Here is a 19,983-nt window from a genome sequence, read left to right on the forward strand (position 1 = left end):
CAAAAGAGAGGCATGGATCTGGGGGAAAAATATCTTCTTTTCATTTCAAGGGTTCTCTCTCACAAATTTAAAAAAGCTGAAGAACACAACCATAGAGTAAACTCAGCTCAGAATCTTCCCAAGTGAAGAAAAAGAAAAACAACAACAGAACCTAAGCTCAGAAGATTTCCTCTGTTTCTCTGCCTTCTGCTTCTCTGTGCAGCAAGAACTGACTTATTACTTCCTAGATATCCAGAACTAAAGCTGACCTAAAGCATTAGCAATAGCTGATGATTTCAATTTTTCTTCCATTACACTTCAGTGCCAAGGAGCACATTCTGTTACCCACACACAGCTATATTTTAAGGCTAAAAATAAAGCCAGATGAAGCATAAAAAATTTGTGTCATATTTCTGGGGGGGGAAGGAAGGCGACCTAAAGAAAGTCCAAAAAACAAAGGAAAGCAACGAAAAGCAGCTCAAAAAAGCCCACTGTCTGAACATTCCCATTCCTAAGGCAATTTCTTATATGATAACCATTTATCCTGCTTGGCTCCCTGGAGCCTGCCCAACCTATGGACTGCAAGAGACACCGCTTATCCACAGCAGTCCCAGTTCTCTGCCATGGGCCTGGATCTGACTAACCCTTAAAGAATTCAAGTTTCTAAATTGGTCAGTGCTGTGAATTACATTCAGGAAGATACAAGCCAGAAAATAATACACATATAAAAGTAGCCAAAGAGCAATGTACTCCAATGACATTTTTGAAGGCTATAGTGTATTTTCTCAGTAATTGCAGAGACTTTCTGGGTCAGTATACCTGCTTCTGAAGCCTTGAATAATCCAATTCTTTAACAGCCATCACCCTTTTGAGCAACACTGCAGCCTGTATTCAATCAGCTTAGAATTGTGGCCTATTTTTAATAGAAGCTTAACTTCGTGCTTGTGGCCTATGTAGAGAAAAGATCAAGTTCTGTGCAATCTTCCCAAAAAGGGGACCACTTTCCCTCTTCCTGCTGGTTTTCTCCCACCCTTAGTTAGTTACTTTTCTCTATTACCACAGACTATTTTCTTTTTTTTCCAGTTTTTCCAAAGGCACTTTTATTCTGCTGCAGATCATGATCCGATTCCAGAAGCAGAATGAAATCCATTGAAATCCATTCAGCCCTGAGCTCTCCAGCACTCTCTGAATCTTGCTGGTTGAGACTCTGTCAGACAGAGCTGGAGCAGATGAGACATCCCCTTATGTAACCTCCTACATTTGCCCAGAGTCTGAGTGCATTGCAGCTCCTGAGTCATTTCAGATGGATGCTACCCAAGCACAAAGGGCATGAGAGGGAGTTAAAAAAAAACAAACAAACCATTACCCACTCCTATGTCTTGCTGGCACCATCATCTTACAGAGAGGACATACTCATAAAGCACAGCAAGCCTCAAGGAAGCAATGCACCCAAACTCCAGAAAAAACTAGCCTTACTGGCACACTCATGCAATCCCAACCAATTTAACCACATCCCAAAAGCACTCAGATGCCTTCCTCCAGCATCTACTGACTGTTGATATGGTATGTGGATCCACATTGCCTGTCATGATAAAAGAAAGATTTATTTCAAGCCTAAACCAAAAAGTCTCTAGGGAGCTGCTCCCTTCTTGTCTGCTCCAAGTTCCAGCATGGAAACAGATTACGTGATGATGTTACCTATCACATCTCATTTCAGAATGCCAGAAACACAACAGGAACTTGGCTGCCTTCTCTAGGAGGAGCCTAGCTGCAGGAGGATGACAAAACCCTCCAAACTGAGGAAGCGGAGACACACAGAAGAGCTCTGCTCTTCCTTGTTTAGCCAAGTGTTTTGACATGAAATTTCTCCTCTTAAATGCACACAGTTACAGCCCCTACAAAGAACACATTCCCAGTGCAGGCCCTTGTTCTTCAGGTGCTAGCACCACTAGCTCCACATGGTGGAGAGGAAACATTCATGTGAAAGTTCCCCATTATCCTGACATTAAAAAGAGACTGCAGAACGTTGGGAGCCCAGTACAGCCCCAGGAAGGGACTGTATGCTCTCTTCCTCCCCTCTCCCCCCAGATGCCTAATGAAGCACTCCCACTAGCTCTGTTAGAAATGAGGTGGAATTTTGGGTGGCCCTGATCCCTCCAACAGCAATAATTCTTTTCAAGACAAGACTTTTAAATACCAGTAGGATGCTCTTGCCCTAAACTGAAACAAAATGTGTATCTTACCAAATAAGGTGTTTTAAACCAACAACAGAACACACAAGCCATAATCTGATGGAAGTTTTCCTATTAGAGAGCATTTATTATCTAAAACTTAGCTGGTTTTGTATTCAGTCATGTTTTGTTCCCATTAGGATTTTTGCCAGTCTTAAAATTTACTTTGAACAATCTTAAACAAAGAATGTACATATTTTATTTACATTATACTTACTGGAGAAGCTGGAGACTTGCAGAACACTTTTTGCTTTGCACCATTTAAATATAGATGCACTCAGTTTATGATAGTTCAGCCTTTTCACTTTGCTCCTCATTAATTCATCTATTGGCATGCAGGAATATTTGCCTTGGCACCTTTTGAATGCTTCTAAGTTTCTGTTAAAATCTATTGTGTACATATTTCCCAAGCCAGGCTGTGGTTTATTAAGGGCAAAATGATTGACTTTATAGTAGTAATTTATATGAAATCCAAGAACACACTAGTCATATGTTCAATCTAAAACACTCAGTGAGACTTATTCCCACCCCAAAATTCTACTCTGACATTGATTTTCTTCCAGCATATAACTCTCTGTAAGATTACAAGTCCTAGAAGAAACATTTCCAAGAGTAACACAGAATTTCAGTATCTGGTTTGACTGAGTGTTTGTTATCAGAATTCTTCCACAATCTTGAGCAGGAAAGGGTCTGAAAATTAGAATAACCAAAATTACACCAGAAACAGTGAGTGGAAAACCAGTCCTACTCCACCTGCTGCACACCAGCATCCAGGAATTGCAGGGAAGTTCTAACTAACTTCCCAGCAAGCATTATAGGAAGTGTCAAGAACTTAACACAGCACATTTCTCTAACCCTCTTTCTCTTCAATGAAATCACTAGATGGCATCCTAGTTCTACAACAGTGCTCCTGCGTCTGAAGGAAAGGCTGGTCAAGCAAAATCCACAGAGTGCATGAAAACTTAAAGCCTAATTCTTCTGACTGGCAGATCTGAGCTTAATTTTCATTTGTTCCAGTGTGTTTTAAGATTCCAGAAAGTAAATTTTTGCCCTGTTGACAGATTTTTGGACAGTTCATGCCGGTAACTACAGTCTATGTTAGATTTAGAAGTTTCTTGTTCATTGTGTTAGTGCAACGTTCCTTAACTTGGAAGTTAACAAGCTCTGTTTGCTAAGCTCAGCTCTTCAGAATACATTCATGGCATCAACTGCTGCCACCCTCATCCCCAGCACTAGTTTTTGAGAGGTACCAGACAGGAAACAATTCTGTGGGACTATCTGGGAACTCCAGCATACTGACATATTGCTATTTTACTGCATTATTTTATTAGTCAGACACATTTGCAAAGCTATGAATAGAACTAGGATCCACCAACATGACCAGTGTCCCATCTGCAAGAGGAATGAGATTTAAAGTAAGGCTTGATCATTAAAGCTGCTACCAGAGCCCTGAGACTTTGTGACATCAGGTAGCTCTGGGAAGCTTGAGAAGGGTTCAATGCACAATGACTCAAAGGAGTCACTAGCAAAGCAGAGATGCCCCAAGCACAGTACAGGCAACAGTATAAGACAAAAACCACTCTGGACTCAGATCCAACATTTGTGGAAGGGTTAATTCCTGAGAGAGCAACTGGAACCTTGGAAGAGGGAAGAGTCTAAGTCTCCATACACAAAGGTCTGTAGGTCTCAAGCCTAGTGCTGAAGGTAGGAACAAAGTAAATTTTTCCTCTTTTCAGGGAAATGGTTACACAGCATTTGTGTTATGTCACCTTGCTGAAGACTCAGGCTTTCTGCAGAAGCAGCAGTTAGAAAACTCAGCTTTTGTTTTAAAGAACAGTTTTGCTTAAAAAATGAACAGTCATCCAGCAGACAGTCTCTAACCTCAGGCTCCTGAAGACAGGTTAGGTTTTCAATGCAGGCAAGTTTTGCTTGAGTTACTGGAGTGGGGAACTGGCCTGCAGTCAGAGCCTCAGTGACCCAGGGGTGATATCAAGGCACCCTTCTGCTCTGACGTGGGGAGAGCAGTCCAGCCTGGCCCCAGGCATCTCTAAGTTACTCAGAGTTCTCCTAATTGGCAAAAACATCTCCATGCAGAACTGCCTCCCTGGTTTGGCAGTTACTGCATTTGTCAAACCACCGCATTATTTAACCAGTTTAGTTTGGCAGCTTCACTGGCAAACAGCAAGATAAACAAGGAGAGGCAGGGCTGGATGTTCCTCTCATTGCTTCACAGACCTCAAGCTAAGGACACCCATATATTAACTTCTGCCATATCCCACAGCTAGTGAAAGACTTACAGGCTGTCTGGAGCCAGGCTGCGAGCTCCACTGGCACCACATAACTCAAGGGATAAGGGATTCAGGCAAGCAGCAAGGTGTGACAGAAAGGCAGCACTCCATGTCTCAGGACACACTCAGCCATCCACTGGGCAAAGTTGACCTATCCTTCTTTTAACAGAGGGACCCCAAAGACATACTCTACAGCCCTACAGGGAAGTGTTCATTCATAGCCACACAACAGAGAATTTCCTTCTCCTTCACTACCTACTTGACCTGGAAAGCCTTATTGACTCCAGAGGAGACCCCTGAGTAGGTCAGCAAGCATGGATGGAGAGACTGGCTCAGCCTCTACTCTCTCACAGATCTCAAAATTACAAACTTTCAAAAGCACTTAGTTTCTTCATTCTCAAGTTTGCAATTAAGTAACCTAACAAGGCCTTTTTTCACATTAAAGGCAAAAAAGAAATTACACAGGGCATGCTTTAGCACACACCTAAGGTTAAGGAACCAGTACCACCAGGCAGCAACAGATTCAACCACTGTGGGCTTGGCTACCTGAAAAACAGCAGTGGTTTGGAAAAACTCATTAATATAGTTTATTTTATTTAATTTGCATGAAAGAATAAGGATACAATGAACTTATTATTTTAGGAGAATTTGGAACGCACCTCACCCTTCAAGAATGTTAATGTTTCTTTGAAACTACCATTATTACAGATACTAGACACTCCAACAGTCATTCATCAAGGAACATGACAAGATTAGGAGTGACAACAGGGTCAAGAGATCACACATTTAAAGATTTAACAGCATAAGAGAAATAAAATTTTCCTCTTAAAGCTAACACAGTCAACTTGAAGAAATCATTCCCTTCAGACAGGAGTTCATTCGTTTAAGGATTACCACAGATCATTTTCCTTAAAGTACTTCATCAGACACAACAACTGTTTCCTAAAGCAGAACTACACACAGAGCACGATCCACCAAAAATCAAAAGATTAAGACAGAACTACAAGATTAAAAGCAAACTTCAGTAAAAGCTCTCAAGCTTCTCTCTAAGAGCTACAACAACAACAGCAACAACAAAACAACCACAAAAATAAAAAAACAAACCAAAGACACTTACACAGATCAACTCCTCTATCACAGCAAGCAGCAACCACTTCCTCTGCAGTCTCCTCCTTTGCTCTGAACCCCTCCAGAGACAGCACTTGCTCTGTCACTGCACCTCTTATCCAAGAACCCCCTCCAGGGCAGCTTGGCTTCCTGCAACTATTTGTCAATCAGAGGAAGCTAATGAGTAATCAAGGTGTTTAATCAAGCACAGGCTTGCTGAAAAAAACTCACCAGCAGAGTTAATACAATTCATTATGCTGGGAATACTCAGGCAACTTTCAAAGCTGGTCAGGCCTGTGCCCCAGTTCAGCAAAGCAGTGGATTCCTCCAGATTCTAGCATGGCCATAGATAGTCTGGGGTCTGTGAGAGTTTTCCTGGATGGTTGTGAGAGTGATGCAGCCTCACATAATGTGTACTGCAACAGCGCAATTGCAAAACCCCCCAATACCTGCTGTAAGATATTCTGATGATCTCCAAAACCAACACTGCAGGATCCCAACTGCCTTGGAGGCAGGGCACATATGAGACAAAAGATAGCTGGAATTTTGCATTCTTTGCCTTTCCTAATCCCTAACATCACTACTGTCACTGTCAGGAAGATGTGAGCTACAAAAGCACCCTAGCTGTTGGCTTCACTTCTGAACTGAGACAACACATATGCAGCTCATCTCACTTTTGCTGATGAAAAGGTGCAGTCCGTTCATGGTGATCTGTGCGTGTCTTTTGGGCCAGGGTTTGCATCAGCAACTGAGAAACCAAAACTCTTTGGCTAGTCCCCACAGGCCATTAAATTCGGACAAAATGACACATCGCATATAAATTGAAATTATAATAAATCAGTCTGAGAACAGTGGAGTCTCCACACCACTGCACTATAGGAATGACCTGTTCCAGACTTGGAGTGATGTCCCTGCAGCAGGTCAGGTGAACAATAGCACACTACTGCCTTGCTGCTCACATGCCCTTTCCCTGCTGCTCCTTGATGGCCTGCCAGGGCTGGAGGTGCAGTTTTTGGGGGGTGACAGTCTTTCTCCAACACTGGTGCTGGTGCAGAGTAACTAATGTATCTATCTGCTGGAGTTTCTTCAGATTTACACTGGTATAGCGAAGGTCAAGATGTACATCAGTGTACAAAACAAGCTTCTGCAAGACTTTTTGAGGTGACACCTTCTGATCGATGGTAGGAACAGGTTAGAGTGTCCACTGGCTCCCAGGCTGCTCATGGTGACATCACCTCCCTTTGCAGTGACCATTGTTTCCGCACTGTATATAAATACACAGCTGCCCCTCACTATGAGATGTAAGCAGCCCATGCAAGTATGGTAAGTCAGCAGTTTATATGCGGTGTATGTGCGTGTACGTGCATGGCAATTATTTTTCAGTCTGAGCTTATTTATAAGAATAGGACTTGTCCTTAATTCTGTGCAAGTGCATTGGTTCACTGGACCACTTAAAAAACACTTAGTTTAAAGAAAACTTCCTGTTTCTTTTCTAGAAATTTTTGCTGGTCTTCTGCTTGATCCTCTTCTCAAGGACTCTGTGCGATGCCCGCTGCTACTTTAGAACATCCAGCAAGTATGGTAAGAATGGCAAATACTGGACATCCCTGAAGCAGAGATTCAAAGTATAATTTTGTTAGAAATGCTGGAATAGTAAAATGCATTCTGTGTTGAAGATTGATCCAATCTGCAGGATGCTGGGCTATCAGCCCACCTGAAGACATCCCCAAGCAGACACTTCCATGGCATAGGCACAGCCTCAGGGTTAGTGTATAACTGAAACCACTGCCCACATGGCAGAACACGTGAACCGTCAGTAAGCATCGTCTGACCTAAATAGGGTACCTAACACTAAAATCAAAGCTAAAGCTGCAAGACTGGTGTTGTTGAAGCGTAATAAAAGTTGAGCAAGAAGGGGGAGGGAGAAATAACAGTCTAGAACTGTATGCTGAGTATAAGATAGGGCAGAAATACCCTACCGTAGCCATCAACTGAAATATTTCTTTAGATCTATCACAAGAGTAGTGGAGTATTTTCCCTAGCATGTGATTGCTAACACTTTATCATGGTATTTTGTACACTCCCGTGCACTTCAGGATAGAAGACTTGGTATCTTCTCTGTAAAGCCCTGGGTCAGATTCTCTCCTGCCGTGACTCAATGTAAATCAGAGTTTTGGTTGCCAGCACATGAACTTAAGTCTGTGATTTATGTCCATTAATACACGTCCATATTGATTTACTGACTGTTGCTTTCTGTTGTGTGAATATAGGGTGCATTTCAAACAGAAACCTCTACGTTTTTGGTGCAGTGTGGAAGACTGAAGATTGTTACCAATGCAAGTGTAAGATGAATGCGATGATTTGCTGCAGCTTGTAAGTTCCCACAGGTTATTGCTTGCTTATTAAGAAACTGGTTGAAATGTTCAGACTTAAAGAGGCTTGGTGAAAGCCTGAGCTAGAATATCATAGTTACTTGAGCAAAATTCCTCTTCCTATATCCCAATTAGCTCTAATCATAACCACATGGAATTATCTGATAACCACATAGACTTATTTGGGAAGAAACAAAGTGAAACACAGCTAAGGTCTTACAGAGGACACATCTCTTCCTCATCACAGTATGGCTTAGGTTGGAAGGGATCTTAAAGATCACCAAGTTCCAACCCCTTCTGGTGACAGCTCAGCACAATGGAGTCCGTGAGCCAAACCAGTCCATAATGTAATTTGTTGCACGATGGCTGTAGCTCAGTAACCATCCTTATCTCTGTCCAGGTCTTGGCTCCTGATTTGTCTCCTTGCCTTTCTCAATGACAGGGTTTCAATCCCCAAGAACTACGACAGAGTAAACTGCGTTGGTCTCTACCACAAGAAAAGCTGCTCCATCCGAGTTGTGAAGAAGACTAATCCTGACATAAGCTGCAAAGTCTACAATGGGGTTGGTTAATGCTATCTTGATGTATTTGTCCTCTTTTTTCTGCACATCCCCTGGAAGTTAGATATATTCTTAGAGAAAATTAGCAAAGCAGCATGGTTTCATGAGGAATAGGTTCACCTCATGTCTTTCACAGCTCTAGTTATACCATCTGTCTTATTTATAACACAAGATCATTTGTCTTGTTATATGCACACTTGTAACAAACTTTTACCACAGATAACTTTGTGACTTTTTTCTGCTGGGATCCAGAGTTAAATAAATTTTCACATATATCAAATGATTTGTTTTTCTTCCAAGCATTCACTGAATAATCCTGTTGAGAGCAGAAGAATTTGTGGTGTCTGTAAAAACATGGTAGTAAAGCCAAATATTGATTTTAAAATAATCTAGCTATTAGAGTAATAGTTATTACACAAAGCTGCCAGACAAATGGATTCATTATGCTGTTACACTCATTGACATTTCCCTCAAGGATACGTGGACTAGGAGAACAGGTTGGAACAAAACAGAAAAAAGTCCTTTGAAAGCCTCTCCCACCTTAGTGCCTTCTGTAGGTCAATCCATTAGTGTAGATACACAAGGGAAAATATTTTCAGGAGATAACTGGTATCTTACAAAAACAGACAGCTCATGCCTTAGAATCCAACCTATTGCAAAAAAATGCCATATAAATAGCTCTGTAGCTTTCCATGCTGGGTTAGAATTTCCTGCAATAATCTTGTTTGGATCAAAGTCCAGTGACAAACAACCCTGTCAAAGCCATTTGTATAGAAAATCTAGACTATAAAGCATGTTTAGAGAGTAGGTTTCAGGCATGACTCTGTGCCTGGAGCAAAGTCCATGAGAGTGGTTTATATGAAAAATACTCTATAAAACATGTTTAGACAATATAAATAGCAATTATAATAATTACAGTGCTGTATAGCACGAAAAGCCCATATAAATATTTCAGTGAGTTCAGTTTATTTAACAGTAAAACATAGATGTTTTCTTCATGTTCTTTTTTCTACCTTACTGAAATATATTACAAAGGCATATTTCAGCTGATGGAAATCCAGTATCTTCTTCATATCTGTTGAGGAAAAACACAGTGACACAACCTATTTACAAGGGCAGTGCTGAGAGCGTGTGAGCAGAAAAGCTGCACATACTAAGAAATACTGCTTACTAAATTTTAGAAGAAAATTCATTCATGGTTCCAGATACTTCCAGAAAGTCGTTAGGGTGATTTGAGAATGTGAGTGAAATGAGAAATGCAATTGTAACTCTGTAAATCTGTGGCCTTCAGGATTGGCTAGACCTGCTTGGTAGTAACTCCTTCAGACATTACCTGCCAGACCCTTCTTGGGAGGCTTAGTGTATGCATGGACTATGTGCTGCTCTCTGGAATGTTTCCTCCACAGTACGTTTGTCATTAAGTACCTCAGACTGTTTAAGAGTGCCATAAAGATCAGGACTCCAAATTCTGACTGACAATTTGATTTGCTGAATGTTATAGGTGAACTGGTTTCTGAAACACCAAGCTTAGAGCAGAGAAAGAGAGACAGTGCTCCAGGGCTCCATCATTGAGAACCAATTTGGCTGGAAGGGACCCTCAGTGCATCCAAGGTGTAGTCATAGTCCTAGTGCTGTGACATCCCTCTCACTCCCAAGAAAGTACTAACTGTACCCAGTGAATATTTCTTGGTAGCAGCCTTGCTATTACCTCTTTCAGAAAGGAGGTCTCTAAGCATCACAAAGAGTGCTGTTTCCCACGCAAACTCCCAGGAACATGTTGTCTCCATACAGTCTAACTTTTACGTAAAAGTACAACAGAGGAAAGAGGCCAGATCTCAAGTGCCTTCCTGTATCATGGTCACACACTGTCGGCAGCAATGGGAGCACGTGTGCTTATCACTGAGGTAGGAAGACAGGCTCACACTATGCTAGCCACAGTTTTACTCCTTTGCCTATCAACAGCAAACAAGGGCTGGTCCTCTGGTTACTAGTCTATGTAAACCTACTGACATGAACAGGAACAGCCAGCCTGACTAACAGAAGACATACAATAGCTGAGACTACTGAACTCCAGGCTGCTTCCCAGCAGCAAGTGTTTTGCATTTGAAGCAATTTCCACCCTTGGAAACCTCATATAGGCCATTCTTGTGCATTTTCCAAAAGTCTGAGCAGATCAGGATCCCCACAGACTTTCTGCAAGTAATAATTCAGTAGTCCCTATTTAACAGTGCAATTAAACATGTCCACATTCAAACCAGCCAGCTCAGCTACCAGCATCTCTTTCAGCAAGGCATCAAACCAAGGCAACAAGACTCACTTGGAAAGACCCATCTACATCTTTGTCTTGCTGCAGCTGCTCTTGCCGTGTGCTACTATAGCATTCTTCTGTTGTGCTGTAGTTGGGACAGCTGAGCTTGGCAGCCCCAGCATCACCATGTCCTGCTTCAGCAGCTGCTGCATTTTTCCAGGTTCAGACAGTAGCACTGCTCCTACATCATCTTGTTAACAGTGTGCATCTGGGCAGCATGTGGAAAAACTGCAGGAAACAGGATTCTAACATAACTCCATCCATCTCACCAAATATGGCCAGAACCTTAATACAGCAATTCATCCCAAAAATCTGTCAAGAAAGACCCTGACACAGTAGCCAAGTAGTCATGGTCAGGTTGTTTCCTGCTCCCTGGGCTGCAGAAGCCCGAGCAGTCTTTCAGGAACAGTGCTGAAGCTTTTCTCTATTGACCATAAGAGAAAAGCAGATGCTAATTTGCTGGTAGCAGGATATTCCCAAAGGTATGAGTTGAAAGAATAAATGTGACACAGCATAACTTCAACTGTTTGGGAGGTGTGGAGATACAGCTGTGTGAGCACTGCTGCAAGCTGAGGGAGACAGGAGGAACAGCTCCATGAATCAAAACATTCCCCCGGAAAAGCACTGTCTGCTTCCTAGCAGCTTTCCTCTCCTTGCTTGATGCTTGGAACAGCAGAACTAATAAACATATGATAAACAAATTAAGGAAGAAACAGAATTGAGCAGGCCAGATAAATCACTCCAGCTTCTCTGGCTCCAGAAGGATGTGGAGCCCCTACTGCCCAAGGAGCTGGAAAGATCTGTGTCTGACTGGGTGCTGCCTGCCCATCTGGCTGCACACTGCCTTCCCCACAAAGGAGATGCTGGTAGCAAAAAGGGAAATGCTGCTACAAATCAGCTGGTAAACAACGCTCCTGAAAAGGAGGCTGGGAAGAATACTTACTAAGAAACAAAGCAGACATACACTGAAGGGGCAGCAAATAAGGACAGTTCTCCAGCTTAAAGTGTTCAGTACACATTTCAGTTTTAAAGCCTCTTGGCATCACGAAGCACAAGAAATACCAATACAAACTAGAAATACTTTACATACTTCTGCTTTATGTCAGGCAAGCACTTACAGTAGACTGACACATCTACACATCTCCTCTAATAGCTGGTAACAGGGGGAAAAAAAAAAAAAAAGAAAAAAGAAAAAAAGAAAGAACACAGTACAAATAAATGACAATTTTCATGGTTAGTTTAGTTGATAAGAGCTTGTCATTATTTTTGATATTGAAACATTTGATTTCTGTTGGCATAATACGTGCCTACAAATGTAACTACATATTTGCTACAGCTACTTAACACACCTTGAGAAAGGCACCTGAAGAGTAGCAGCCACAGGACCTGATAAGTAGCTGGTTTCAGCTTAAAGCACATTTTAAGTAAAGTTGAAAATTAGATTACTCTGCTATAGACCTTGGAAATAGAGCATTGTCTCTACATTCTCTCAATACAAGGGAAAAATTTTCAGCTCTGATTTCTGCCTTGGGTTTTCATAACAAAGAAACAAGCTAATAAACAAACAATCCAAGGAAAGCTGGCAGTGGTGCAATCTCTCCTCTATTTCCAAATCTTGCAGTTCTCTTACACTTCTGAGTTGTTTGCTTGAGTTACAGTGCACCCCTCCCTTTCCACAAGCTGGGTGCTTAGAGGTTGAAGCCTGCATCCTCCTAAAATAAAACTCCAATTCTAGTCTATGGTGAACTGCACATAAAAATGAGAAAGTCAACTTAAAAAAAAAAAAAAAAAAGGAAAAAAAAAAAAAAAGAAGAAGAAAAAAAAAAGAAAAAAAAAGAAAAAAAAAAGAAAAAAAAAAAAAGGAAAAAAAAAGTGAAATCCTCTTTGGAGCCTGCAGAAATCTTTCCTTAGAAAGGAGAAGAGAACGGGGCTCTGTTCCTGTACTTCATCTCTCTGCTTTAGCAGTTCCACTTATATACACGTTAAGAGTGTAGCATTACTGGATGTTGTGCTTCAGTCACTTCATAGCTCCTTCCTGAAGCTGCTCTCCATCTCATGCATCTGTAGCATTTATGTGCTTACAGAACAGCAGAGGGAGCCAGAAGTTCAAAGTCAGAGCACAGTGATGAAACAAGATTCATTGGCTAAACTGAAGGGGAGAAAGGAGGGAGTGGGGTAAAAGCAAGAGAACTGCTGCCCAAATTACCTACAGAAGCAGCGAGCAGAGCGTCTCTTCTGGACTGCTGAAGCACAGATGGTCTTACTTTGCTGCTGTAACAGCTATTCCTTCTTCCAAGACAGAAACGCACAGCAACAGCAGTTGTTTCCTCCACCAGGGAGAGGTAAGATCTTTCTGAAGTATTTGTTTCAGATTTATTAGATTTCAGATCTCTTTAATAAAGGTATTACTTTTGATTATCAGTGTTTGTTCTGCTTCAGTTGCTGACAGATGATAATATCATTAGTAATTCCTTTATGCTCCGATCTCCCTCTGCTTTAGATAATGTTTCCTGGTTAGGATTCACCTGAAACTTTAACTCAGGACATCAGGCAAGAACTGTATATCTGAAATGTATAGGGCTAAGTTGCTGAGTACTTACTACGTTCATATAATTCAAACAAACAAGTTTTAGAAGAGCATGAAAATATAAATTAAAAACAGTTCTGACATGACTTTCATTCATTAAACTATTATGGTAATAGGAAATAATGAAACATGTACTATGAGCATTTACATTTTAAAATTAGGACACAGGAACTGTTGGGGATGTAGAGATCAAATTCAAGATAAGCCATAGGCTGGAAGGCTTTGCTCAGGTTGGATTCCTGAAAGCAAAGAATTCTTATGCAGTTCTTCGGTTCCACAAAACTGTTGTGGATTTCTTGGTGGTTTTAAAACCATACAGAAACAAGGACGGAAAGTGAAGTGAACCTGATCCAAAGTCCACAAGAATCAATGAGCTCTGAATCCAGTCACAGGGCTAGGAAAAACAGTAATAAATACTTTGCTCTGTTTGTATACTTTTAAAGCTCTTTCCCTAACTCTGTTGCTAAAGAGAGCCTTGTCTTCTCCCCTAGATCTGAACAGCACCAAGCACTAACTCTCAATTACATTTTAGTACTACCACAATAAACATTGATAGTAATAACTTTGCAAGAAGGTTTATAAAAGCAAGGGAGGCTATAGTAAATACTTCAGTTTATCATTCAGTGTAGATTAAGGCTGTGCAAACAATTGATTTGTCAGTGCTGGACTGATACGGATTTGAGCTCGCAGAGTAAGGGCACACCAAACCATCACTTCCCACTAAGCAGTGACAGTTTTTGACAGATGCACTCAGATTTGCAAATTCTGTGGGTATTTAAACCATCTCTCAATGTTACAGATTTGTAACATATTAATTCACATGTCTCATACCCCTGATTTTAGAAATATTTAATATTAACTCCTTCAGTGACCTAAGGTAGCTTCTCCCAATACTTTTGAAATAGAATTTAACAAAGAGGAAGATTATGAAAAATGCTCACCATTAAGTCTTGCTGTATCAAATCCCTTATGGATTTTGCACGGCTGTGGGATTTCTGTGCATATTCAGTGATACATTTCAGAGTGCTCTGTTAAATGTTTCCACTACTTATCTATTTCTAGTTTATAAGAGACAGCCCATAGCTGCTTTACTCCAGATAATTGTCATAGCTCTAAATCAGTAATACAACCATTTGGCTCTAAGAGTTGCTTCTCTTATGAAGACTTATGGACTGGAAGCAGCAAATAGGACTTGAGCTACCAATTAAGTTTTGAGCCAGACAAGTAATTGTGTTTGAGTACCAAATGATGAAACCAAGAACTGCAAATGTTTTTTTTTTCCCTTCTACTTATGCCTAATGCAGAAACTAACCCATGCTGCCCATCATAGCTATACAGAGACTGACTTGAATGCAGAGAAGAGCTGGAGCTGGTCAGCTTTGTAAGAATAATCTGCTCTTTCCTAGGTAGCTGAAAGAGGACAATGTCACCAGAATTCCCTTGACCTCAAATAATTTTTCTGGCACATATAGGATATGGCAGTCAATCTGATTAATTATAGTTTCTTTTCTCTTTTTTTCTTTGGGATATCCTGAGTGACTTTTCTTAGTTTAGAAAACTGCGTTGTCCAAAGCAAATCCTTCAGACCTCAGCTGCTCTATTTCCTTGCTTCCAAAAGAACAATGAATATCTATAAGGAAACAAGTGAAGAACTTAGCAAAGATTAAGTCTGAAAGTTCCTTATTGTATTTTTCTGTGTCCAGTAAAGTTGCTGCAGACTTTTGTGTTGCCCACTTTTTAGAGATTCCATCTCACATCACATCAACTAAAGAAGACCTTGCTTTTGGAGCACATTGACTTTCATAGCTGACCTCCTTCCTGAACTTCATTGATGATTCTGAGCTGGCATATCCTTTCCTCTTTATAAACAACAGAACAGCAATTTATCTCTTTCTCCCAACTTCCTCCCCATGCTGACTTAGGAAGTATTGCTTCACTTTTTGAAGACAAAAGCTGTTGCCTTTACCCACAGATTTCCTTTCCCCCCCCCCCCCCCCCCCGTATTTTGCTGGGTAATCAACAGGCTTTTAATACAGTGAGCAGAACCAGCACTCTTTTCCACCTGCACTGGTAATTCTGTTTGTTAGTCAACATTCAGTTTAATTATCTAAACAGAGTGAGCCCATATTTATTATTGCTGGTTTGTAACTTAGACCAAACTAAATAGCATTAAACACCTTAAGATAACAGGTCTTGGCAGTTACTGACACCACGAATCTGTCATCTAGGGGTACTTAAACAGAATACATAGATATTAGGTCACATACTCACTGTTCTACTTTTCTAGAAATGTTTTTTATGTGCTAGTCACTGGATTAAGAGACACAGAGAGCTACACACACAGGTGATCTAGCCTCTGACTTTCCAAAGGCATCAGGTCCAACAAGCAGTTTCACATCTACTTAGTGCACCAAAGATTCCCTTGAGACATTCACATCTCACTCCCCTGCCTCATCCCCTAGCCTGTGATATGAAGGTGATAATTTATCACGAACCTGTGGGCATCACCAAAGGAACATGACTGGGAATTTCTTGCCAGTCATCTTGTAAATGCAATGCACTGGAAGAGGGAATGGCTAACCCAACAAAATGCAGAGCCGTTAGAGGCACAGCAGTGCTGTCTGCAACAAACACACAGCCACAGTCTCCCTTTAGTATTCCTCTTGGGAGCATGCCCTTTAAATCTGTGGGATCTGGCTTCCATTTCTACCTTGATGTGTGAATTTGCTCAGCAGTTACTGCTACTCCAAAAGTGACAATCTTACCATACCACTTTATTTATGCATCATTATACTGACCACTAAATCACAGTTCAGGGGCTGCAGTCATGGCTGAGCAGCAGATCCACATGCCTGTGCAGAAACAGCACCCAGTGGACACTGCATACTGTCAGAACATTTTAAACCTCTTTGTTAATACGAATGAAGTTCTGCTGAGGGAGGAAGCTGGTCACATGGAATTCAGAAGGGTTGTCAAAAACAGCTATTCAGAAAGCCAAAACTGAGAGTCTGGAATATATTCCTGATAAGCCATGTGATGACCACACTGGTCACCCAGAGGGAGGCATTAGTGCCTCATGGGCAGTGGGGTTCAACCAGAAAGGGGAAGCAGGGAACTTGGACTACAGTTCCCATGACCTGATGCAGCTGTGTAGAAATGGAAAAATGTTGAAGTGATTTTGAATTATTTCAGATGCTTTCAAAATTGTCTCATGTTATCCCTCCTGAGGATATGAGCCTGAATTTTTGCATGGTGATACTGTCTCAAGAAAATGCTTGTTCTGTCTGCAACTACAGTTTCAGTTCACAGATTAACTCATGTTAAAATATTTTGGTGTTAGCTTCATGTATTAATATACTTTCAAGTTTGCATGGACGTTTTACTTGAGTGAAGGAAAATACCCCCAATAAAGTGCCTTTCATACAGCTATGGATCAGAGTCTTGCAAATGCCCTGGGCACAGCAGGGACTGGGAACTTGTTGATCTTTAAGGTCCCTTCCAACCTAAGCCATGATATGTTTCTAAGAAATACAAGATATTGCATAGTTTTTACCAAGGGTGTGTTTCAGTCCAACTTTCTACAGCATTAGTGGCATTCAAGGTACTGTGCTAAGTTAAGATGTTGAATCCTGGGGATAACTTCACAAATAGCAACGTCATATTTCAAGAGATTTGCACAGATTTCCATACTACAGCCTAGCAAATCATCCCATTTCATGATCTGATTAGCCGTATGAAAAGGAGCTGAAGATCTACAGAATTATTGGTGCTTGCTTCTCTGCCTTACTTTCCCCCACGGCACCTTTGACTAATCTCTTGTAACATAACTAAGCAATCTTTTTCCTTTCCTTTGCAGATCTACCTGGACCTTCTGCAGTGAAATAGAGCAGATAACTTTTTAGGCCAGCTCCAGAAGACCCAGACTGCATTTGGTTATCAACTTTTTGGATTAACAGTTTGGGGTCCAGGATGAATAAGACAAGGGCAGTCAATGATGATTTTCCTTTCCTGAATAGTAAGAACTTGAGCTCAAACCGAAGCTTCCCCTCACACCTTTCTAATCAGTGCAGGAATGTCACTGACCTTACTGTTTTTCTGGCCACTTCTTACAGTTTGGAGACTGTTCTAGGCATTGTGGGAAACATCTGCCTGATTGCTGTTATAGCCAGGCAGAAGGAAAAGACCAATGTCACCAACATCCTCATTTCCAACCTAATAATTTCAGACTTGTTTATGTGTCTTGTCTGCCTGCCTTTCACTGTTGTTTACACCATGATGGACTACTGGATATTTGGGGAGGTCATGTGCAAAATGACCTCTTTCACACAGTGCACATCTGTGACAGTGTCAATTCTTTCTCTTGTCCTTATTGCTCTGGAAAGACACCAGCTGATCATAAACCCAACTGGTTGGAGGCCAAGCATCTCCCAAGCCTATCTAGGAATTGGAGTCATCTGGACTTTAGCATGTCTCATGTCTCTGCCCTTTTTGACCACATCCATCTTGTCTAATGATCTGTATGAACAGCTCTCACACATCATGAATTTTTCCTATGACAAAGCCATATGCATTGACTCATGGCCTTCTGAACAACACAGGCTTATCTACACCACTACACTACTGCTTCTGCAATACTGCATCCCACTGTTCTTCATTATACTTTGCTACCTGCGTATCTACTTACGCTTACAGAAGAGAAAGGACATGTTTGAGAAGAGTGAATACAGCAACCGAGCAGTTCAGTTAAGAAGGATAAATATTTTGTTAGCATCCATGGTTGCTGCTTTTGCTGTTTGCTGGTTACCACTGCATGTTTTCAACACCATCGTGGACTGGAATTACAAGATCATTTCACCTTGCCACCACAATCTGATCTTCTCATTGTGCCACTTGGTAGCCATGGCTTCTACCTGTGTCAACCCTGTCATCTATGGTTTCCTCAATAGCAACTTCAAAAAAGAAGTGAAGTCACTGATTCTGAGCTGCCAGCATAATTCAGTAACTGCATCAATGGAAGAATATGATCATTTACCTTTATCAACTATGCAGACTGAAGTCTCCAAGGGCTCGCTGTCATTGAGTTGCAGACATAATTCTATCTAGCCAGCAGAAAACACTTCAGAGGTCGTACTAACACCACACATCAGTCACACCTGCGGGTATAAAAGCAACTGGTGATGCCAAAGCTGGAACGCAAACAGGAGCTCACTGCTGCCTGATTTTTGGAAGAACAAGCAAAGGAAGTTAGTAAATGCGTTCAGTAGCTCTTGGGGTACACAAGGTATTCGTGACTTGGAGGAGGTGCAGACTGGTGTACAAACAGCTGCTCTGCCAGCTCAATAGCTAAGCTGTGGTGCACATAGGCTGACACTGGGTCTATCAGCTAAGTTCATACCTCCACCATGGCTGAGGTAGAACCTCTTGCATTCCATTTCACCACTGCAGGCTGCCAAAGCTGCATTCACTAAGGCTTCATTTTTCAGTATTAGGACCTTTTATGCACTGGTGTCACACCAGTGGAACAGAGACTTGTAAATATAAGTTTTTGTGCTTTCCTAACTGACAGTTAGTATTCAGCAAATCCAGTTTGCATCAAACAGCTGGAAGTCAGTCTGGAACTTCTCCTTCTTGTCATATGGGCTTGGAAATTGCCATTGCTCACACAAGTTGGGGCAAAGAACAAGGAAGATGAAAGTTACTTACAGGGAAGCAGTGGTAAATTAAAATGTTACTTTCTGGATTAAGCTCTTGGAATACATTGACATGATGCAGAACACTGTTTCCAAGCAAATAAAAAACAGTTGCAGATTTGCATGGAAATGAATCTGGTTGGTTTTACAATTCCTGCTGCTGGCAGCTACAAAGCTCTGCAATGTTGGGAGTGCACACCATGATGAGAAAAAGTGACTGTGTTACTAGAGCTTTTCCATGCCTTGGTAGCAAGATTTCACTTGTGCTTCAGCAGCAAAATACTCATCAGTTCCTTGGTACTCTAATTGCATCTAATTCAGAAATCCTGAACAAGTGTGAAAAGCTGTTCAAAGAAGCCTTGTCTTTTCAGAGTGTGTCCCAAAGAAATAAGTATACACATGCATACCATTTCCTATTAGCATAAAAGCTGATATCAGACACCAGTTCCACTCACTGGCAGCAACAACAAAGATGGAACTGAATAAGAATATATAACTGAAATCCAGGTCAGGTGGAAACAGAAATCTTAATGCCAAGCTACATGTAAATAAGTAGCATAGCAAGGAGATATTGCTCAGTGACTGCTGAGGAAACAAACAAAGCTCATACTGAGGAAACAAGAGAAAAAAAAGAAAAAAAAAAAAAAGAGAGAGAGAGAGAAGTATATTGTATTAAAAAAAAAAAACACAAAAAACTAAAAGGACACCATCAGGTTTATTAAAAATGAAGTAGGTTAATAATAAAGAAATATGGAACTGTACTCTGTCCTGTGTTTTTAAGCTAACCTTAGCATTAGACTGACTAGGTGTCCAAATAAGGTAATTTCTAACTTGAATTGTGTTATTACTTATTGCTGGTCA

General features: G+C 41.1%; 1 protein-coding gene across 1 annotated transcript; it reads left to right on the forward strand.

Moving 5' to 3' along the window:
- Positions 1 to 17,401: 17,401 nt before the first annotated feature.
- Positions 17,402 to 18,848, forward strand: NPY4R2 (neuropeptide Y receptor Y4-2). The gene has a single exon (XM_072340600.1). It carries the CDS (start codon positions 17,402 to 17,404, stop codon positions 18,533 to 18,535), a length of 1,134 nt encoding a protein of 377 aa, XP_072196701.1. The 3' UTR covers positions 18,536 to 18,848.
- The last annotated feature ends 1,135 nt before the right edge of the window (positions 18,849 to 19,983 follow it).

Source organism: Excalfactoria chinensis, chromosome 6 (assembly GCF_039878825.1).
Source record: "Excalfactoria chinensis isolate bCotChi1 chromosome 6, bCotChi1.hap2, whole genome shotgun sequence".
In the NCBI taxonomy this organism is placed as follows: domain Eukaryota; kingdom Metazoa; phylum Chordata; class Aves; order Galliformes; family Phasianidae; genus Excalfactoria; species Excalfactoria chinensis.

What these genes read in the sequence shown, in the direction of transcription:
- NPY4R2 (XM_072340600.1), top strand. Translation starts at nt 17,402, where the DNA reads ATGAATAAGACAAGGGCAGTCAATGATGATTTTCCTTTCCTGAATAGT.